Source organism: Suricata suricatta, chromosome 1 (genome assembly GCF_006229205.1).
Source record: "Suricata suricatta isolate VVHF042 chromosome 1, meerkat_22Aug2017_6uvM2_HiC, whole genome shotgun sequence".
Lineage (NCBI taxonomy): Eukaryota > Metazoa > Chordata > Mammalia > Carnivora > Herpestidae > Suricata > Suricata suricatta.
In genome coordinates, this window is record NC_043700.1 from 48,031,234 (window position 1) to 48,050,299 (window position 19,066).

The following is a 19,066-nucleotide window of genomic DNA, read 5'->3' on the forward strand; positions in this document are numbered from 1 at the left end:
TCCTATTGAGATTTTCCTATGTATGTTTTTATATATAGTGTATATATCTTTTATATATATGTTATATATATATATGTTAATTCTAGTTTATTTTTTAAATAGCTAATTTGTTCACATGATCCCCAAACCAAATAATATAAAAAAGGGCACTGTGACAAACCTCCTACCTCTACCCCTACCTGCTCTGTTCCCCACCTACTTCCACCCTCCCCCAGGCAGATAAGTAATCATATTAGCTTCCTAGATAGGCTTCTAGGGCTTCTTATATGTATTTAAGCAAATCTGCACACAGTACACACACTTCTCTCCTGTCCCTTTTGTAATACAAATGGCAGAATACTATTCTGCACTTAATTTTTTAATTTTAGTTAACATACAGTGCAATATTGGTTTCAGGAGTATAATTCAGTGATTCATCACTTATGTACAACACCCAGTGCTCATCACAAGTGCGCTCCTGAATATGCATCACCCATCTAGACCACCTCTCACCCACCTCCCTCTATGACCCTCAGTTTGTTTTCTATCATTATGAGCCTCTTGTAGTTTGTTTCCTTCTCTCTTCCCCTCCTCCATATGTTCATCTGTTTTGTTTCTTAATTCCACATGAGTGAAATCATATTGCATTCATCTTTGACTGACTTATTTCACTTAGCATAATATACTCTAGCTCCATCTAAGCCCTTGTAAATGGCAAGATTTCATCCTTTTGATGGCTAAGTAATATTCCATTGCATATACACCACATCTTCTTTATCCATTCATTAGTTGATGGACATTTGGGCTCCCTCCATAGTTTGGCTATTGTGTGTGCGGTTTTGTTTTTTTTTTTTAAGTTTTTTTCTTTCAAGTTTATTTATTTATTTTAAGAGTGTACATATGTGAGTGCGAGATAGTTGGGGAGGGCCAGGGAGAGAGAGAGAAAGAAGAATCCCAAATAGGTTCTGCACTGACACAGTGTAGAATTTACAAGCCATGAGACCATGACCTGAGCTGAAATCAAGAGTCAAGCACTTAACCGCCTGAGACACCCAGGTGCCCCTCATTTGGCTACTGTTGATAATGCTGCTATTAGACACTGGGGTGCATGTACCCTTTGAAATCTGTATTTTGGCATCCTTTGGGTAAATACCTAGTAGTGCAATTGCTGGATCATAGGGTAGTTCTATTTTTAGTTTTTTGTGGAACCTCCATACTGTTCTCCAGAATGGCTGCACCAGTTTGCATTCCCACCAGCACTCTGCACGGCATTTTAATCATTGAGTATATCCTGGTACTTTTCCATATTAGTACCTGGAAGCACTCCTAATCATTTTTGCAGCTGCACAGTATCCCATTTATTTATTTGCATGTGCATGCGCACTTGTGTGGCATGTGCCCAGATAAAGAGTATTTAACCAGATCAAACCAATGGACATTTAGTTTGCTTCCAATCTTCTGCCATTATAAAAATGTGTCAATGGACACTCTTGTCCATATCTCATTTCACAAGTAGATGAGCACTGCTGCTGTGTAAAAGGGTTTAATGGGATTTCGATAATTTGTATGTCAAGTCGTTTAAGCACCACCCAATCCTGAGGCATTCTATTATGGGTAGTGTTAAAAACATTTTTTGAATACAAGGCAATGCTGGATTTGAAAATGTTTTTCACTATTTCCTTTAAAGGCCACAGGAAGAACCTCTATTCTTTACTGCTATTAGCAGGAAAAGGTTTTCTTTTTTCCCTCACTGGCAGGAAAATATAATTTTAAGAATATTTATTTTTCCTAAAAATCTTTTAAGATGCTCTGCGTTAGATGATAAAACTGAGGGACCCGCCCCTGAAAATGGGGCAGCTACTCTGTACTCCCTTCTGAAGTGAGCCTGGAATCAAATCCTCTTTGCATCATATTCTTTTCACTTAGTTTTCTAGCATCATAGTTACAATCCTCTATCAGCTGAATACCTTACCCCTTAAACAGGTCCATCCCACAGAAATCTGTCTTAGAAAAGTTTTCTTCTACCTTCTCCTAGTGAAAAGCAAACAGTCTCTAATTACGATGTGTGGACATTTCATTCAACCTAGCAAGAAGTCCAGGGATGTCCACAGCTTCACCTACTAACCTTTCAGGGACCAGGGATGCCAAGAGTCCAAAAGGAGGCAAAATAATAGCTTCAGAGCTGAATTGGGAGCAAAGTTAGTAATGGCAAGCTGGCACCTTCTGTTTTCCCTGACAATACTTCCAGAGGCTGGGGAATGCTATGGTTGAGGAGGGATATCCGAAGCCAAGTTTTGAGGAAGATTGCCAACTGCTGCCATTGGGAAAAAAGGCATTTAACCTGTGTGAAGTCTATGACAACTCCTAATATACACTGAAGGAGAGCAGAGGGATCCAAACCCTTGTTGCTGTGATGGCACCATGACACCAGTAAAACCTGAGAGGGCAAAAATCAGACTTCTCATCTTCACTAAGTTACCCAGGAACCCCAAGAGGTCAAGATAACTGAAAAAAGGGAAGATCCTCAGCAGAGCAACAAAATGCATGATGTTACTCATTTAATATGACGTGTCCTGCTAACTTCTCCCCAACCCTCCCAGAAGATGCCCTGGGAAAGGCTCCAACAATCTCTTCACTGTCACATTGGAAAGTCTTTCAGTCCTCATCTTGCGGTCCCTGAGGAAACTGGAAGGAGTCGTTCTTCAAACTTGCAAAGTCCGTTCTGCTCAGTTTTCAATCCACTCTCTGCGGGGTCTTCTTTCCTCTTTGGGGACTCCTTTTCCATCAGCCCAGCCAGCTTCTCCTCAGGCACATGCCCATGAGTATTATCAAGCCCTCGAGCTCTGCCTTTATATAGATGTTTCAACTATGAAACTAGGTTTTAACTATGCCCTCAGCTCCCCAAACTGTCTCCTGCCAAGGCTTCCAGACCCTTCAACTGGCAATGATACCTTCTATCAAAAAATTGAACCAAATCATTCTCTGCCCCAAACCCGTCCCTCCTATAGTTCATCTCTCCATTCTGTCACTCTCGTATCCTCCTTTACCCAACCTCACTCCTCACGCCTTCAGAGTTCTAGAAGTTCTCTTTAATATACCTGAATCGCTCTCCCTCTCCCTCCCACTGCTGAATTTCCTCCCCTACCTGATCTCCTCCATCCTCCAACTAAATTTTTTTCATACTTTCACATTGCTAACTGTGTATGTCTGTACTGTATACATTATTCTAATGTAATTTTATAGGCCATCGCCAGAAACCCAAGTGGGATTTAGGTGGACTGTTTAAAAACACTTTCCACTTCAACTTTAGCCATGTTACTGCCATGACTTCTTCAGTGACTACCTGCCTCCCCATTACTCCTCGGCATAAAATGTTAGAACTTCTACAATCAGGTCCCTTCTCTCTGGGTTCTATCTGCAGTACCCCCTCTCCTTCATCACACCGCATGCACTGTCATCAACATAGCTAGCTGTTTCATCCCTCCATGCTTTGTTCACACTGCTGCTTTGACTCCTTCCCTACCTCGGTGGACTTCATCATCCTTCAGCTCACAGGGATGATCACCTTTCTGCAGTCTCTCTTGATCTGTGAATACTGCCTCTGAAAGCGCCCACTCCCTCCTTTGGTCTCCTAGTCTATCATACTTTAGTACAGCATCTATGTTCCCTTTTCCATTTATTTGTGATGTAGACAAAGCATAATAATTTTCTTTCAAGTGATGATATTTTCCTTAAAGTATTTCATTTACTTACATCTAAAATAATGACAAAATTTCCCAAAATCTCAGCTTTGTTCTGGTAATCACAACCTATGCTGTGCTTATCAAGAACTAATCAGGGGTACCTGGGTGGCTCAACTGATTGTCTGACTTCAGCTTAGGTGATGATCTCGTGTTTCATGATTTTAAGCCCCACATCAGGTTCTGTGTTGACAGCTCAGGGCCTGGAGCCTGCTTTGGATTCTGTGTCTCCCTCTATTTGCCTTTCCCCTGCTCATGCTCTGTCTCTCAAAAATAAATGAATGTTAAAAAAAATTTTTTTTAGAAAGAACTAATCAAATCCATCATTGAATCAGTATAAAGGAGTAGTACATAGCACACTTTGAGAGACATGCTAGGTGATCAATATAAATTAATAACCTGGAGAACAATTTGTGTGTGTGTGTGTGTAGTTCATTTTTCAGATCTAGGTTACTAGAAGTTTGCTTGAAATAATGGTATATGTGTGTGTGTGTGTATATATATATACACACACACACACATTTTAATGTATTATTTCAGGTAAACTAGTAACATAGATCTTAAGAATGAGTCTAATTAATTATTCATCAACTTTATTATTTTTTAAGTTTTCATGAGGAAAATTTCAAATATACAAATACAGAGTATAGAATAACTGACAAAAGTAGAAAGAAAGGATAATATAATGAATCCCACTCAGCTATAACAATTATCAGTAAACAGCCCATCTTTTTTTTATCTATACCCCCGTTCTCCCTCAAAATTATTTTGAAACAAATGTCTGATATTGGGCTATATTATAAGACAACTTTTCTAAGTCACTTTTACCCTCCTCAAGGGTTAAGATACCAATCAGGGCTTGTTGCCCACAGTTGGTTGGATGTCTCAATATCTAACCAGAGCCCTCAAAAAACATCAGGCACAAAAAACTGTGATATAGGACATCCAGTTACAACAATTTCAAGTATGATCCCTTTAAGTAAATGATAAAGAATTTTCTATGCTCAGAAGTCTGTTAAATTGGGGAACACTACATTAACCATAAATTCCAGTTAACAAAAGTTCTGTTCCCTTATTTTTCTATCTTCTAGCAAATTAACTTTCAGATAACATCTATTTATTCTTCACAGATGTGTAATCATTACATCAAGATTTTACTATTAAAAATCTGACTCGAAGTTTTTTTATTGACACAAACAGGAAAAACATTTTAAATAGAAACATGAACCTAAGTAAGAATATTGGGTTTTAACCCTTAAAGAGTAGAGTAATAAGGTCTAGTAAATCTTAATTTTTTTTTAATGTTTGTTTATTTTTGAGAGACAGAGAGAAAGCCCGAGCAAAGGAGGGGCAGAGAGAGAGGGAGACACAGAATCTAAAGGAGGCTCCAAGCTCTGAGCTGTCAGCACAGAACCCGATGCAGGGCTCGAACCTACAAACTGTGAGATCATGACCTGAGCCAAAGTCGGATGCTCAACTGACTGAGCCACCCAGGTGCCCCTAGTAAACTTTAATTTGACTGGAAAATAAAAAGACATGAACTCTAAACACTTTCCAATAAATTTCACACAGTATAGAAGAGGAGGTAAAATTCTGACACGCAAAGCTAGCATGTGGTATTTGAGCAGAGGGAAGCTGAATGGGCAGCTGTTCTAAGACTGACAAAAAACAAGTTATAAACACTTACCTTGTTGCTGCCTAGACTGTAGGATGGGATAAGGTCTTGTCGGCTGCCAGACAACTGAAGAAGAAATACAGAAGGTGTTAGTCCTTTATGCAAGAAAGTATATAAATCTATAGTCCTTGAAATCCAAGAATTTGGGGGAGCCTGGGTGGCTCAGTCGATTAAGTGTCTGACTTCAGCTCAGGTCATGATCTTGTGGTTCATGGGTTCGAGCCCTGCATTGGGCTCTGTGCTGACAGCTCAGAGCCTGGAGCCTGCTTCAGATTCTGTGTCTTCCTCTCTCTCTGCCCCTCCCTTATTCACACTCTGTCTCTCTCTGTCTTAAAAATAAACATTAAAAAAAATACAAGAATTTGAAAACCAAATCAACAAGACATTAAAGTCTGGTAGCAGAGATGTTGTGAAGACCAAAGCTGTATACCAGGCTAGTGTAAACTTCGGGATGTTAGTAGGCACAAAATTTTTTTTAACTGAATGGAACTTTAAGTCAAGAGGCTTGTGTAAGATCAAAAACCCAGTTTACACTGAGGCAACAGCAGGCAGGGCCTCAGTAAGGGCCACTTCATCTGTGTTTTCCCGTCTGGTGAAAGGATACCAAGTTACTGGTTATCTTACCATGTCCTGATCTTATGACTTCCTTCTCTGGGTATTTGTAGCAGCTGTATAGACACAAGCTATTTAATTTTAAACCATTGGATTCTAAATGCCAAACCACTGCAAGTATCTCTGCATTTTGATGTATCATTTTCTGAATAAATGAGAAGATTTTAAGTTGAAATAATATGATATTTCTTAATATCTGAGAATGTTCCCAATCTTTCAGTCTGAGATCATTAGTGATGTCATTCGGTCACTCGGAGGCCCCCTGTGCCCTCCCATCTGATACTCTCCCTCCCTGTCTCTATCATCTCTCAAACACGAAGGCGAAGGGTCTGCTGCTCTTTATTACAATGCTTGTACCATGGTTTTCCTTAGTGTAAAATTCAGACAAAGGTAGTATTTCTCATACCCACATCTTTGTCATAAGTAAGGAAAGGAGAGATAAATCACAGGCCACAATCATATTTCTTTGTGAAGAATTATTTGTATGCTTACTATGCACGTAAATTGTATTTATGTTTCAAAAAACAACAATAAACTTAAGACACTGTTATGAAACAAACCTAACTTATTTTACTCATTTATGCTACCTTGGATGGCCTTTCAGCAACTCAGTTTGTAAACCAAATCCAGACTTCTCCTCAATGAAAAAGTAATTAAGTTAGGCCCAGAAAATTCAAATCGCTTACCCAAGGCACTCGGCTAGTTTTGCTTTAGTTCAACACACACTCACTGAACACCCAGTCACTGTGCTAGGCACTGCTCATACAAAAATAAATGAGAGATGTTAGGGACATACTTTACGGATCCTTTCCCTACCATACTGGTGAGGACAGTGATGCAGATGCTACATCAGTTTGGAGAAGGAAATGATACCCAAGATGAGAGTTACGAGGATGGAGAAGAGTTATCCAAGCAAAGAGGAACTGGGAAGGAGAGTCCAGGGAGCCCAGAACGGAGTCCATGTACTCACTCTGTTCACATTTGGAGAGCTAATACTCCTCCTACTCAGCTTCCCCTTTCCTGTCAACTGTTCCTTCACTGTGACTTCCTGTCAGAAAACATACACAGGAAAAACACATGTCAGAGACACACCCCCAAAGCAACGGCATGTAGAGCAGTCTTTGAGATACTATCTAGTTCTTTAAATAATGGCTGTCACTTCACAAGATGGAATGACCTAATTCCAATCACTGTGGAATACTCAAAGTTAATTATGTAGTTGTTGGTTACCTAGCTCATTCTTTTCTTTATCTCCTGACAGCCCCCTTGAAGCTGGCCAGGAGTTAGTCCCAGGAGAAAGATCATGAAAAATAGATCATTCACCTTTTATTTTTCATTAGGATCTTTGGTTAAAAACAATAAAAGTCTCAATATTGCAACGTCAAATGAGGTTTAAGTTTCCACTAAGGATTAGGTTTACTGCTGGCATCTCCATTATTCCTTCTAGATACCCACTCGAAGGCTATGGCAGATACATCCAGCTAAGCAAAGAAGGACCCATTCTGCCTCATATCTACGACGTTATTTCTTCCACGACATTACTGTCCATTATCAAAGAATTTTTATAACAATTCTTCAGCCACCAAGAGTTAAATATTTTCTCCCATTAACTCAAGGCAACTAGATACCATTTAGTGTACTGAGAAAAGTAACTTCCCAGATTAGCTTTTGTATGATTCAAGACTTCACTGATAAGTTGAATCTAAATTAATATGCTCCACTTAAACAGATGCTTCAAAAGTTTAGATGTGACAATCCTGCGAATTGTGGAGAGGCGAAGAGAATCAGGCAGGGCCAGCACCACTGCTACCAGCTCGGTTGGCTAACCTGGCGAAGACGATCTAAAGTGAGAAGGTTCTCCACAGCCAGCACACTTCTGAGGTATTTTTCAATATAAGCCTCTGAGTCAGCAGTAGCTGTGTTTTCAACATTAGCTGCCATTCTTGCTAATGTTTCTCGTTCCTCTACTCCCTGGGCATCCTGGAGAATAGAAAATTGTGTATTAAAATTAAGTACTTTGTAGAAGAAAACACAAAACCTTCTTGATCTATACAAATACATACATACGGAGTACTGAACTAAATGAGATATATTCCAAAACTCCATTTTACTGCCAGCTTTTGGAACTCAAAATGCATTTTCCCACAGAAATTACAGTATAAATTGGTAGTTAGGTTAACTTGAAAGATTAAACAAGTGCCGCTGAAATATAGCACATTCTCAATAAAATCATCCTCTACTATGTTTCTATTGCAAATAGAAATGTTACTGGTTACAAACGATTTGGTGGAAATGGCTGGAAATATACCACCACCACAATACTTCAGAAATACATCATGAGGGGCAGGAGAGGAACAAGAAGCTGGGGTGGCAGCAAGACAGGGGTTGGGTCCAAACAACTCTAGCAGGAGGCAGACACAGGTATGGAGAATAAGAATGAAAAGGAGGATTGACTTTCCACCCCTTCCCTCACCAGGCGACTACAGACTACACATTCAACACGTGGCACCTTCTACAACTGGTCTCAGTCTTCAACTCTGGAGTGAGAGAGGCCAAAGGCACGATGGCACCCACCAAGAAGAAAAGTATCCCAGGAAATTCTCACTTACTGTGCTCTTTCCAAGAATCCTGCCCTGCTCCTCTGACATGGGTGGCCCATGCAGATAAACAAGAAGCTCACAAGTTAGGGAGGGATGTTGTTAATGTATTTAATCATGTCAGGCAAGCTTGGCTCCTAACAAATTACTCTTCTCAGAGAAAATCTGATACTTTATTTACTTGAAAATTTGTTCAAATTATATCAAAACCCACAAAATATATATCCATATGCCACTGCAACTTAGGATGCCATCAACACCAATTAATTTTAAGATATCAATTATTAGACACATTCTAATGTTTAAAATATTTTTTAAGATTTAAATAAGCTTTAAGAACATACAAAATATGGAAGAATCGGGAAGGTGGCTGAAGTTCACAAAACTTCTGTTCTCCTACAGTGATTCATTTGAGCCTTTTAATAATCCTGAAAAGAAGCAGTCACCCTCATTTCATGGATGAGGAAAGGGGAAGGCCACGTAATTGGCAAGAGAGGCAAGATTAGAACTTAGGTCTCCTGATATTCCTGACAGAGTAGTCCTTTTACTCTCAACACACAATACTTTTTGGTGTCTGAATAGAACAGACATTACCCTGATTTTATAAGAAAAGGGAAACTTGAGTTTTATAAAAACAGATACACTCATGTTACCCACGTCCCTGTCAAGATACAAAACATTTCCATTACCTCAGAAAGTTCACTTACAGCCTATCCTTCCCCCAAGGCATGGCAATTTCTTTCACCACAGATTAGTTTCACCTGTTTTAGAATTTCACGTAAATGGAATCATCCTTTCTTGTGTCTGGCTTCTTGCATTCAGCATAATGATCCCGGGATTCATTGAAGAAGTTCATTTCTTTGTGTAGCTAAGTGATGGTCTACCCTATGGATATACCACAAGTTGCTTATCCATTCATCCGCCGATGGATGTTTGGATCCTTTCCAGTTCTAGATTCTCTGGATTAAGCTGCTACGAGCAGCCTAGGTCAGCACCTAGAGGTGGAATTACAGGGTCCTTTTCTCTGGCCTATCATCAGTTCTTTTTGCCACCACTCTCATAACTGCTATAACAGGGAAGACAGAGAATTTTTCAAGGATGTTTCATGATGAAACCTAGTTCCTTCAGGAATCTTTTTGTTTCTAAATAAAAAATAAACTAAGTGTAGTCCTTTCCCTGTAAGTTTTAAGTCTCGCAGTTCCCTTTTATCATCAGGATTTAATAATGTGAAAATAAGACTTGCCGACTTAGATGTTTAGCTAATTGTTCACAGGCAGCCCAATCACATGAGGCCATGTGCGTCTCTCCCAAGAGATCTCCCTGCATTTCCTCCCTTTGAAAACTGTAGCACTCAGAGAATAAAAGCACCTTTAAAGAGGATAAGGAACCTACAGTCGGGAGGGGATGAGGCAGGAGGGGGAAAAAGATGAGAGAAATGGAAAAATGGAAGAGAGTTCACTTACAGAGGTCACTGTTTCTCAACCGTATTCAAACCATGTATAGAGTTAAAGTATGAAACAACCAGAAAGACATAAAACGTTCAGACACAGAGAATAAACAGTGAGTCTCTTGCTGAGCATATAAGTATACAGAGAGTAATCGACTACAGACCCAAGATTTTTCAGCTAGTCTAACTCTGAAAACAGACTTATTTCTAAAATGTGCAGCAGGCTCCAAATAAATAGCTAATACTTACTATGTAAGTCTAACACCTTGGAGGTCCAGTACAAGACTTCTTGTGGTATAAGAAATCTAAAGCAGAGCCTAAGCACTATCTAATCTTTCCACCCTTCCAAAAACTCACGGCATTAAAACACATTTTATCCACCTACTGTTCAAATACTCAATGAAATCAACAACTTCCAGCACTCAAAATGAAGGGTATGGTGCTGATGTGGATGGTGTGGTTAGCAGAGAGTGTCCACTGCCAGCGCACTTTCCCATTCTTCACTCCCAAGGAAAGTATAATCTGCACCTCTTCACCTACTCCTTGATTCTGGACGGTGAACGTGACAGAAGGGTCGGCTCTGCGTTCCCTTTTGCAGAGTCCTTTCCTAAGAACCCTCACGTCTTCCTACCCTGGTAAAGAAGGCTCCCATTGCCAGCTGTGCCAAACACCAGGTGAACAAATCTGCGATTAAACATTAGGAAGCAAATGTAAACTACATTGTCCAGCAAGCTTCTGTCAGGGAGTATTTTAAACTCCATTTGTTTGATTCCTATGACTCTCTCAGTTCAGAATAAGGAGAGGAAAATAATAAAAGGATCTATAATAATGGCAATTACAATTTGCGGTTGAGTGTGTGCACAACAACTTGTATACATGGTCTCATTTAATCTTTAAAAAAATAACTGTACAGGGGCACCTGGGTGGCTCAGTCGGTTAAGCATCCAGCTTATGCTCAGGTTATGATCTCACAGTTCATGGGTTCGAGCCCTGCACTGGGCTCTGTGCTGACAGCTCAGAGCCTGGAGCCTGCTTCAGATTCTGTGTCTCCATCTCTCTCTGACCCTCCCCTGCTCACTGCTATCTCTCTCTGTCTCTCAGAAATAAATAAAAAACATTAAAAAAAAAAAAACTGTACAGAAGGTATCACTAACCCAATCTGATAAGTGAAAAAACTTGAGGCTCAAAATAACTCATCAAGTGCACCTTACTGAGCGGTGACGAAAATAAGATTTCTGTGTGATTCCAAAATGAAAGTTTGAATCTCTGTTTTGCACTATGTTGCTTCCTTTGGAGGGTTACAATAGTGTTACCTTATGTCTATTAGGGATGAAAAGGAGTGCTGTCTTCTAAGAGTATTGATTTGCTTTTCAAAATAAAGTTCTTTATAAAAATACTAAAATCAGAAACACAAGTACACTTTACTATGAATCACATTAAGATTAGGAAATTCCTCTACAAACATATAGCATTTGCCTAAACATTTTCATGGACTATGTATTTCTTGGGTAGGTGACTTTTCAGGGACTTAGCTGTTCTTACACACTTAGTTTTAGTAAACTCAAGTTTCGTACGATCCTTCACCTCTGGAATATTGGAGACAATTTCAAAAGTCACTCCACAGCCAGGAATAGAACTTCGATGTGACATCTTTTTTAGGAGACTCTGAGCAAAACCCTGGAGAAAAACAAAACAAAAGACATGGTTTCCTACCTCAAAAACTGAGTGTTCATCAACAGAGCATTTTGGATACTGCATTCATTATAACCAAAAAGAAATGGAGCTTATTTCCAACATAAGCAAGCTGAAATCCAAATCACTAAATACAGGCTCCTCAACTTCACTTTAGGGCACAGAACCAATTTATTAGATTCTTGCCATGTGACAGGTCCTATACCCAATATATGAAGAGTAAATTCAAAACTCTGGACATGGACACTGGGCATCTGGCTCAGCTCTGCTTAAAGGCTACATAAAAAAGACAGTTGACTTCGACACAATAAAATGACCTTCTGAGATGTAAGCGAGGACTGGTACTCTTACACTTTTTTTTTTCCTGTACAATGGACATCTTGCAGTATGAATATTGACAAGTTCAGGCATTAAATTCTTGACCAAAGCAGGATCGTTATGAAGAATGATTTAAGAGTGCATGGTCATTGTTTATGCTGACTGTGCTCTTTGCAGTTAAGAACTGAACTGTTGAATTAATGCATAGATGACTCATTTGAAGATGCTGCTAAGACTGAACATCCTGTAAAGGTTGAAGAGAGCAGGGATGAGGGCAGAATACAATTGGTGAATCAAGATAAGAAGATAGAATATTAAACTGATGCCCAACCTCTTCCCTCATTCAAAAAGGAAGCAGGAAATATGTGAAAACCTCCCAAAGAAAATAGAAAAATCCAGCTGTTTGGTCCTAGAAGTACATATTTTCACAAACCTAGTTAATAATAATTTTTCTCCTCTTCACTGCTCTATAGTTAATTTTTTAAAAGACTGTAGCTTTTATAAGCTTTTATAAGGTGACTCAGTCAGTTAAGCGTCTGACCCTTGATTTCGACTCAGGTCATGATGTCCCAATCTGTGGGCTGGAGCCCCAATGCAGGTTCTGTGCTGACACCATGAAGCCTGCTTGGGATTCTCTCTTTCCCTCTTTCTCTCTGCCTCTGCTGTTTGCTCTCTATGTCTCTCACAAAATAAATTTTAAAAAATGAAAAAAAAAAAAAAAAGAACTGTAGTTTCAGAATGTAAACAGACCACTGATTTCAGCCCTTCGCTCTATGAACCTGAGCCGTGCAAAGCTGAGCCACTCATCAGAGTGCAATGGTAGGGTTTTTTTTTAACAGGTGGGGAGGGGAGGTGTGGGTGCTGTTGTTACCTTACTTTTTGTTTTCCTTTTGTATGGAACTATTGAAGCTGATCTGCATACATTAGTGTCATAAGGAGGTCCCCTGTTCTTGCTATAAAGAAGTAAGTTTTAGGAATGAAGTATCTGAAATCAGGAGGGAAATTGGCATGCCCTAAAATACTATCATGTCATTTAGTATCAATTTGATAATGTCAAGTCATTTCAACCAGGGAAAAAATGTGGCAACTTCTTAATAATAAAAAATTAAAAATAAAAACAAATCAAAGACACACACACACACACACACACACACACACACACAGAGCAGAAGGAGCTAGGTGATACTATGATGCACCCTTTCTGTGAAGGATTCCGTGGGGCTGGTGGTTGTCCCAAGGCAGTCTCAGTGCCTGGCAACCAGAACCTCTAGTTCATGCATGGCAAATCACTCTTCAAAATGTTCAAGAGCAACACGTCTTTTTCAATCCCTTAAAGATTTCCGAGAAAAGAGAGCTGGAAAAAACAGTGAACGGGAGCCACACCATATACGTCTAGCTAACCCGATGACCTGGATTTTACTGATGCTGGATTGCCAAGCAAAAGTGCTGCAATTTTAACAGCATTACCGCCAGTCTTCATTTCAAAGATTGATATCAGTGTGACATTTAGAACTAAAGATTAATTTTTAGGGGTGGAGATTACATCTAGGACTTTGTCAACCATGACTGTGCTCTTTTAAATGAAAAGATTTCTTTTCATCTGTCCTAGTTTTAGTCAGTGTACTGAGAAGGCCTCAAAAAAAAAAAATGAGCACAGACACTTTAAAAGAATCTCTAGAATGAGCCTCCCAAGTCCTATATTTGCAAAGCCAATGACAGAAACAGTTTATACTCTTACCTAGAAGTTTTCTGCTAAACTCAGTCACATGGCACAAGGTCCTTCCTGATCCAGCTGCAATTGTGCGGCCAGCCATGGCCCTGGCCCCCAGAGCACACCCGTCACACTCTGCTTCTTGTGGTCCAAGCCCACCACACCCTGTCCCTCCTCACTAACCCTGCATATGTGTCTTCTCCTCTCCACGGAATAGCCAATTCTTGCTCCTCTGCCTGCCCAACGCCCCTGTCTGAAAAGGAGTGGCTCGCGTGCTACCCTCCTCTCTGACACCTGCTCTGACTTGCTCGGTGTGAATTCTCCATTCCCTGCCCGCAGTCTTCTAGCACTCTAGGAGCACCAGCATTAGAGCACTAACCCAATAGACACAGACCACCTGTTCATGTGTCTACCTACACCAATGGACACTAGCTATTTCAAAATGCAGACTATTTCTTTCTTATCTTATTACCCAAAAGCTTGACAGAGTACACTCTCCAAATATATGAATCAGTGAATTAGGAGAGATGCCTGAAAGGGAAGAAAGATATGCAAAGTGGAGGGTAAGATGTCCAAATAACAGCTAATCTGCAGAGAACCTTCACATCTTGTGTGACCCAAATGAAAAGTCAAAAGACAAAACAGCGAACTTCACTTTGACTGGGCTCTGTGGCAGCCAAAAGGATGGTGTTAATTTGTGACTATGTAATAAGAAAGGCTCACTGTAACAATTTAATGTTGTCTAGGAGAAAGTGGGGACGGCATGTGCCAGACGAAGCAGGCACAATTACAGGACAGCAGCAGTCATGCTGAAAAGAAAATGCTCGATGCTTCACAGAGTCTGCTTGGACAAGAGGCCAGAACAATCATCCCAGCCCTGCCCTCACGTCAGACCTGTGATTAAAGTCATTTCTTCAACGAGATTAATGACTCACCTGCCGACCATGAACATTGACACAAATTCGTTTCCGTAACACTAACTGCATGTCAGCTGGATGGCTGAGCTGGACTGTCACCCGCACAATCAGATACACTCGCTCATCTGCAGGGGTGCCTTTACTGAGCTGGGGACAGTTGTGCACTGCAGAGTCCCAAGAGGCTTCTGCTCTCACCTGCAGAGACAGAAAGAACGTACCTTTCCCTCTCCTCCTGAGGGGGAAAAAAAACCTCACCAACATCTTGACTTGGCTACAGGCCTATATGCTGGTCATGAGTACAAATGTACTAGAACCTCCCTGAAAGGCTATGGGATATGAGGATGTGGTCTCCATCACCCTAGTCTGGGAAGTACACAGCATGACGTTCTTGGCTGGCTGCCTTTTAAAATGTTTTTATTTCGAAAAATGCTCAAACATAAAGGAAAGATGCAAATTTAGGACAATGAACTGCTGTGTTACCTTCCACTTAGAATCATCAGCTGATAATATTTTGCCACTTATTCCTTCTCTTTCTCACAACACATACACAAGCAGTGTATTTATTTTTTTGCTGCACTACTTTAGAGTAAGTTACAGACTTGTAACTCTACATGCTTATATACATTAGCAAGTATCTTCTAACAGCAGGGATAATCCTCTGACTTAACCATAAGACAATTATATTCAGGAATTTTAACATCAATATAATACTATTATGTCATACGTAGTCCACATTCAAATCTTTCACCTGTTCCAATCCAGGATCACTAACTGCATTTAGATGTCATATCCCTTTAGTCCAGGTCAGTCTGGAATGGTTCCCCGTCTTTGTCACTCATGACACTGACTTATTAGTGAAGGGTGAAGGCCCACTCTTGTATAGAATGTATTACAGCTGAGTTTGTTGCCTTTTTTCCCTTCTATTAAAGTTTTGCATCTTAAGAATACCACTAAGTGATAATGTGCCCTACACATCACATCGGCTTTCCTTATTTAAACTACTTTATCATTTTTCCAATATATACTCAGAAGTAGATAATAAGCCCTCACTATATACCCGTTACCCAGATTCAAACATTATCAAGATTTTGCCATACTGGCTTCATCTTTTTTCTCTTCTTAAAAAGTCTTTACCACTGGAGCAACTCAGTTGGCTAAACAACTGACTCTTGGTCTCAGCTCAGGTCATGATCTCATAGTTCATGGGTTTGAGCCCCACATCAGGCTCTGCACTGACAGCACAGAGCTTGCTTGAGATTCTCTCTCTCCCTCGCTCTCTGCCCCTCCCCTGCTCATGTGCTTGCTCTCTTTCAAAATAAACTTTAAAAAAAATCTTTACTAAAGAATTTCAAAACAAATCCCAAATATCATGTTGGTTTTTACCTGTATGTACTTCAGTGGAATTTCCCCAGAGAATGGACCAAAGCTGACTTGAACAATGAATACTAACAGGGATCCTTTACCAGGAGGAGAAATAAATGGTAAGTGGATGTAATCTGACTGTCCACTCCTTCTGGAAGTGGTTCTAATCTTTCTGGAAGTCATAATGAAAGGTGTTCATTTATATATCTTAACAAATGAAGCATTAAAGTGGCTATACTGCTGATTGTTTCAAAAGACTCATGGACAGGTTAAAGAAACTACTTTTCATCTGATTTTCCCTAGTTATGCTTTATTTACCTCTCCATCATGCTGTTTTACAATCTGCAGTTCAAAGAACTCATCCTCTTCTTCTCCCGTGAGGGTAGCATCCCATCCACCAGCTTCTGGGTCATCAAGATTATCCTGGGAGCTGAAATCATCAGCTAAAAGCAAAGAAGTTCCATTAAATACAGAGATCACTTAAAGGATAACTCTTACCATCTAAATTTCAATGTGCTTAGTATTAAAATTCTACTACCTCAAATTTCATTTGCTTTTGGCTCTAAAATCTTACATGACATGGAAGAGGACCATTAAACAGTTCACAGTTCCTAGAGATAGATACACTTTCAAGAAATTATCTTATCCAATCTCCTACCTTTATGCTTTATTTTACATGGAAGGCAAATGAAGCCAAGATACCAAACAGGTTATTCAAGGTCAGCCCATAAATGTTAATGATAGGATTATAACCCAAATTCCCTATCTTTTAGTGCACTGAAGAAATGAGAAGCGAGAGTGATTCCAATTATCTGACAGTTAACTTCAACAAAAGAATCAATTGGCTACGTGAGCTAGAGTCTTGGAGGGTTGCCCCCTGGCCCTTTAGTTACTTAGTTCTAAGCCTGGATCTCCCAACCCCCTATCCATCTTAAGCTTGTGAGTAGACATCAAAAGTATCTTTTCTTGTATGTGGGCTTGTGTGGATCAAGAATGGGCAAAAGGCTGAACATGCTCTTGACCACGTCTTGGAATATCCGTACCAACAGATCTTCTATAAGCTTATTCTTTTCCACTCTCACCCTCCTCCACACGTACACACAAGTACACACAAGGGCACCTCATCTATCTAGGAACCTCACAAGAACAGGCTGGAGTAACCTTCAGCATGTAAGGCTCAAGAGAACAAGGTAGGGTAGAGTGTTGTGGCAAAACACTAAAACCCCATCAGGTGGACAGACTGTGGAAATGACTAAGTATTATTTGCTAACTCTGTGCATGTAATAATTTTCTATATATCTAAATAAGCTAAGCAGCATAAAATGCTAAATACCTCAGATACAATAACTCACTTTCAGGTAGGTGGAAGAAAACCACTGAGGACATCCAAGCTTATCTATTTAGGATACTTAATTTTAACACATGGTTTTTCTGTAGCTATTTAGGAACGTGACTGCTGACTTTTAATTTATTTTTAGCTTTTTTTTTAAATTATTTTTTTCCATAATATTTTATTGTCAAATTGTTTTCCATATAACACCCAGTGCTCTTCCCCTTAAGTGCCCTCCACCATCACCACCACCTCTTTTCCCCCTCCCCCTTCCCCTTCAACTCTCAGTTCATTTTCAGCATTCAATAGTCTCTCAAGTTTTGCATCCCTCTCTCACCCAACTCTCTCTCCCTCCTCCGTTCCCCCTGGTTCTCCATTAGGTCTCTCTTGTTTTCCTGCTAGACCTATGAGTGCAAACATATGGTTTCTGTCCTTCTCTGCCTGGCTTACTTCACTCAGCATGACACCCTCAAGGTCCATCCACTTTCCTACAAAGGGCCATATTTCATTCTTTCTCATTGCCATGTAGTACTCCATCGTGAATATATACCACATCTTCTTGATTCATTCGTCAGGTGATGGACATTTAGGCTCCTTCCATGTTTTGGCTATTGTTGACATTGCTGCTATGAACATTGGGGTACATGTGCTCCTATGCATCAGCATTTCTGTCTCTCTTCGGTAAATCCCCAGCAGTGCTATTGCTGGGTGATAAGGGAGTTCTATGGATAGTTTTTTGAGGAACCTCCACACTGTTTTCCAGAGCGGCTACACCAGTTTACATTGCCACCAACAGTGTAAGAGGGTGCCCATCTCTCCACACCCTCGCCAACATCAATAGTCTCTTGCTTTTTAGCTTTTTAATCTACCTTTTCATTTTTATTTTCCTTCCTTGGACAGAGTATAGGTAAAATGTAGCCACATCCAAAATATTTTATAATTTTACATGAAGGAGAAAAACATCAGAAAAAATTGACCAGTTCTTATAATTAAGCATTGCAGGAAAGGGCATAAGAACTCAGAGAAAAACTGAGAAATTTTTTAGACAATTCTAAGAAAACACCAGCTAAAAGAACACATGCTCCATTGGGATCTCTTTCTAGAGAGAAGTCTTTTCCTAGGAATTAAAGAAGAAAATATTTTAAGTGCAGGAAAACATTACCACTACATCCTAACCTGATGATAAGAACATGGCATATGCACAGCTGTATGGATTATAGAATGAAATGTGAGAATGCACTATGATGAAACATTCTTATCACTGCTACAAAAAATATTCTTACAGAAAATTCATTCTTTGTCAAGTATCAGTATCCCTCAGCATACATAAAATAGACCCTAACCTCAGGCTTACACAACGACCTGACTGCAAACTTTGTTAGAATTCAAGTGTTCTAGAGGGTGTCATGCTAAGCAAAATAAGTCAGGCAGAGAAGGACAGATATCATATGTTGTCACTCATAGGTCTAACAGGAGAAACCTAATAGGAGACCATGGGAATGGGAAAGGGGGGGAAAGAGTTGGGGACAGGGAGTGAGGCAAATCATGAGACTTTTGAATGCTGAGGACAAACTGAGGGCTGAAGAGGGAGGGAGGAAGGAGAAGGGAGGTGATGGTCATGGAGAGGGGCACTTGTGGGGAAGAGCACTGGGGGTTATATGGAAACCAACTTGGTAATAAACTATA

The 19,066-nt window shown here is 40.0% G+C and overlaps 1 protein-coding gene across 3 annotated transcripts in view; it reads right to left on the reverse strand.

Moving 5' to 3' along the window:
• Positions 1–19,066, reverse strand: part of KIF13B (kinesin family member 13B) — a 197,260-nt gene that overhangs the window by 38,770 nt on the left and 139,424 nt on the right. Inside the window, exons 30-35 of one of the 3 annotated variants that reach the window (XM_029938510.1) lie at positions 16,369–16,493; positions 14,707–14,883; positions 11,635–11,727; positions 7,834–7,986; positions 6,977–7,054; positions 5,407–5,460 (exon numbers count right to left, since the gene is read on the reverse strand). In XM_029938510.1, the coding sequence (XP_029794370.1) occupies positions 5,407–5,460; positions 6,977–7,054; positions 7,834–7,986; positions 11,635–11,727; positions 14,707–14,883; positions 16,369–16,493 (680 nt within the window). Of the gene's footprint in view, positions 1–5,406; positions 5,461–6,976; positions 7,055–7,833; positions 7,987–11,592; positions 11,728–14,706; positions 14,884–16,368; positions 16,494–19,066 lie in introns of all 3 variants that reach the window. The other 2 variants (XM_029938508.1, XM_029938512.1) reach the window with 2 other exon arrangements.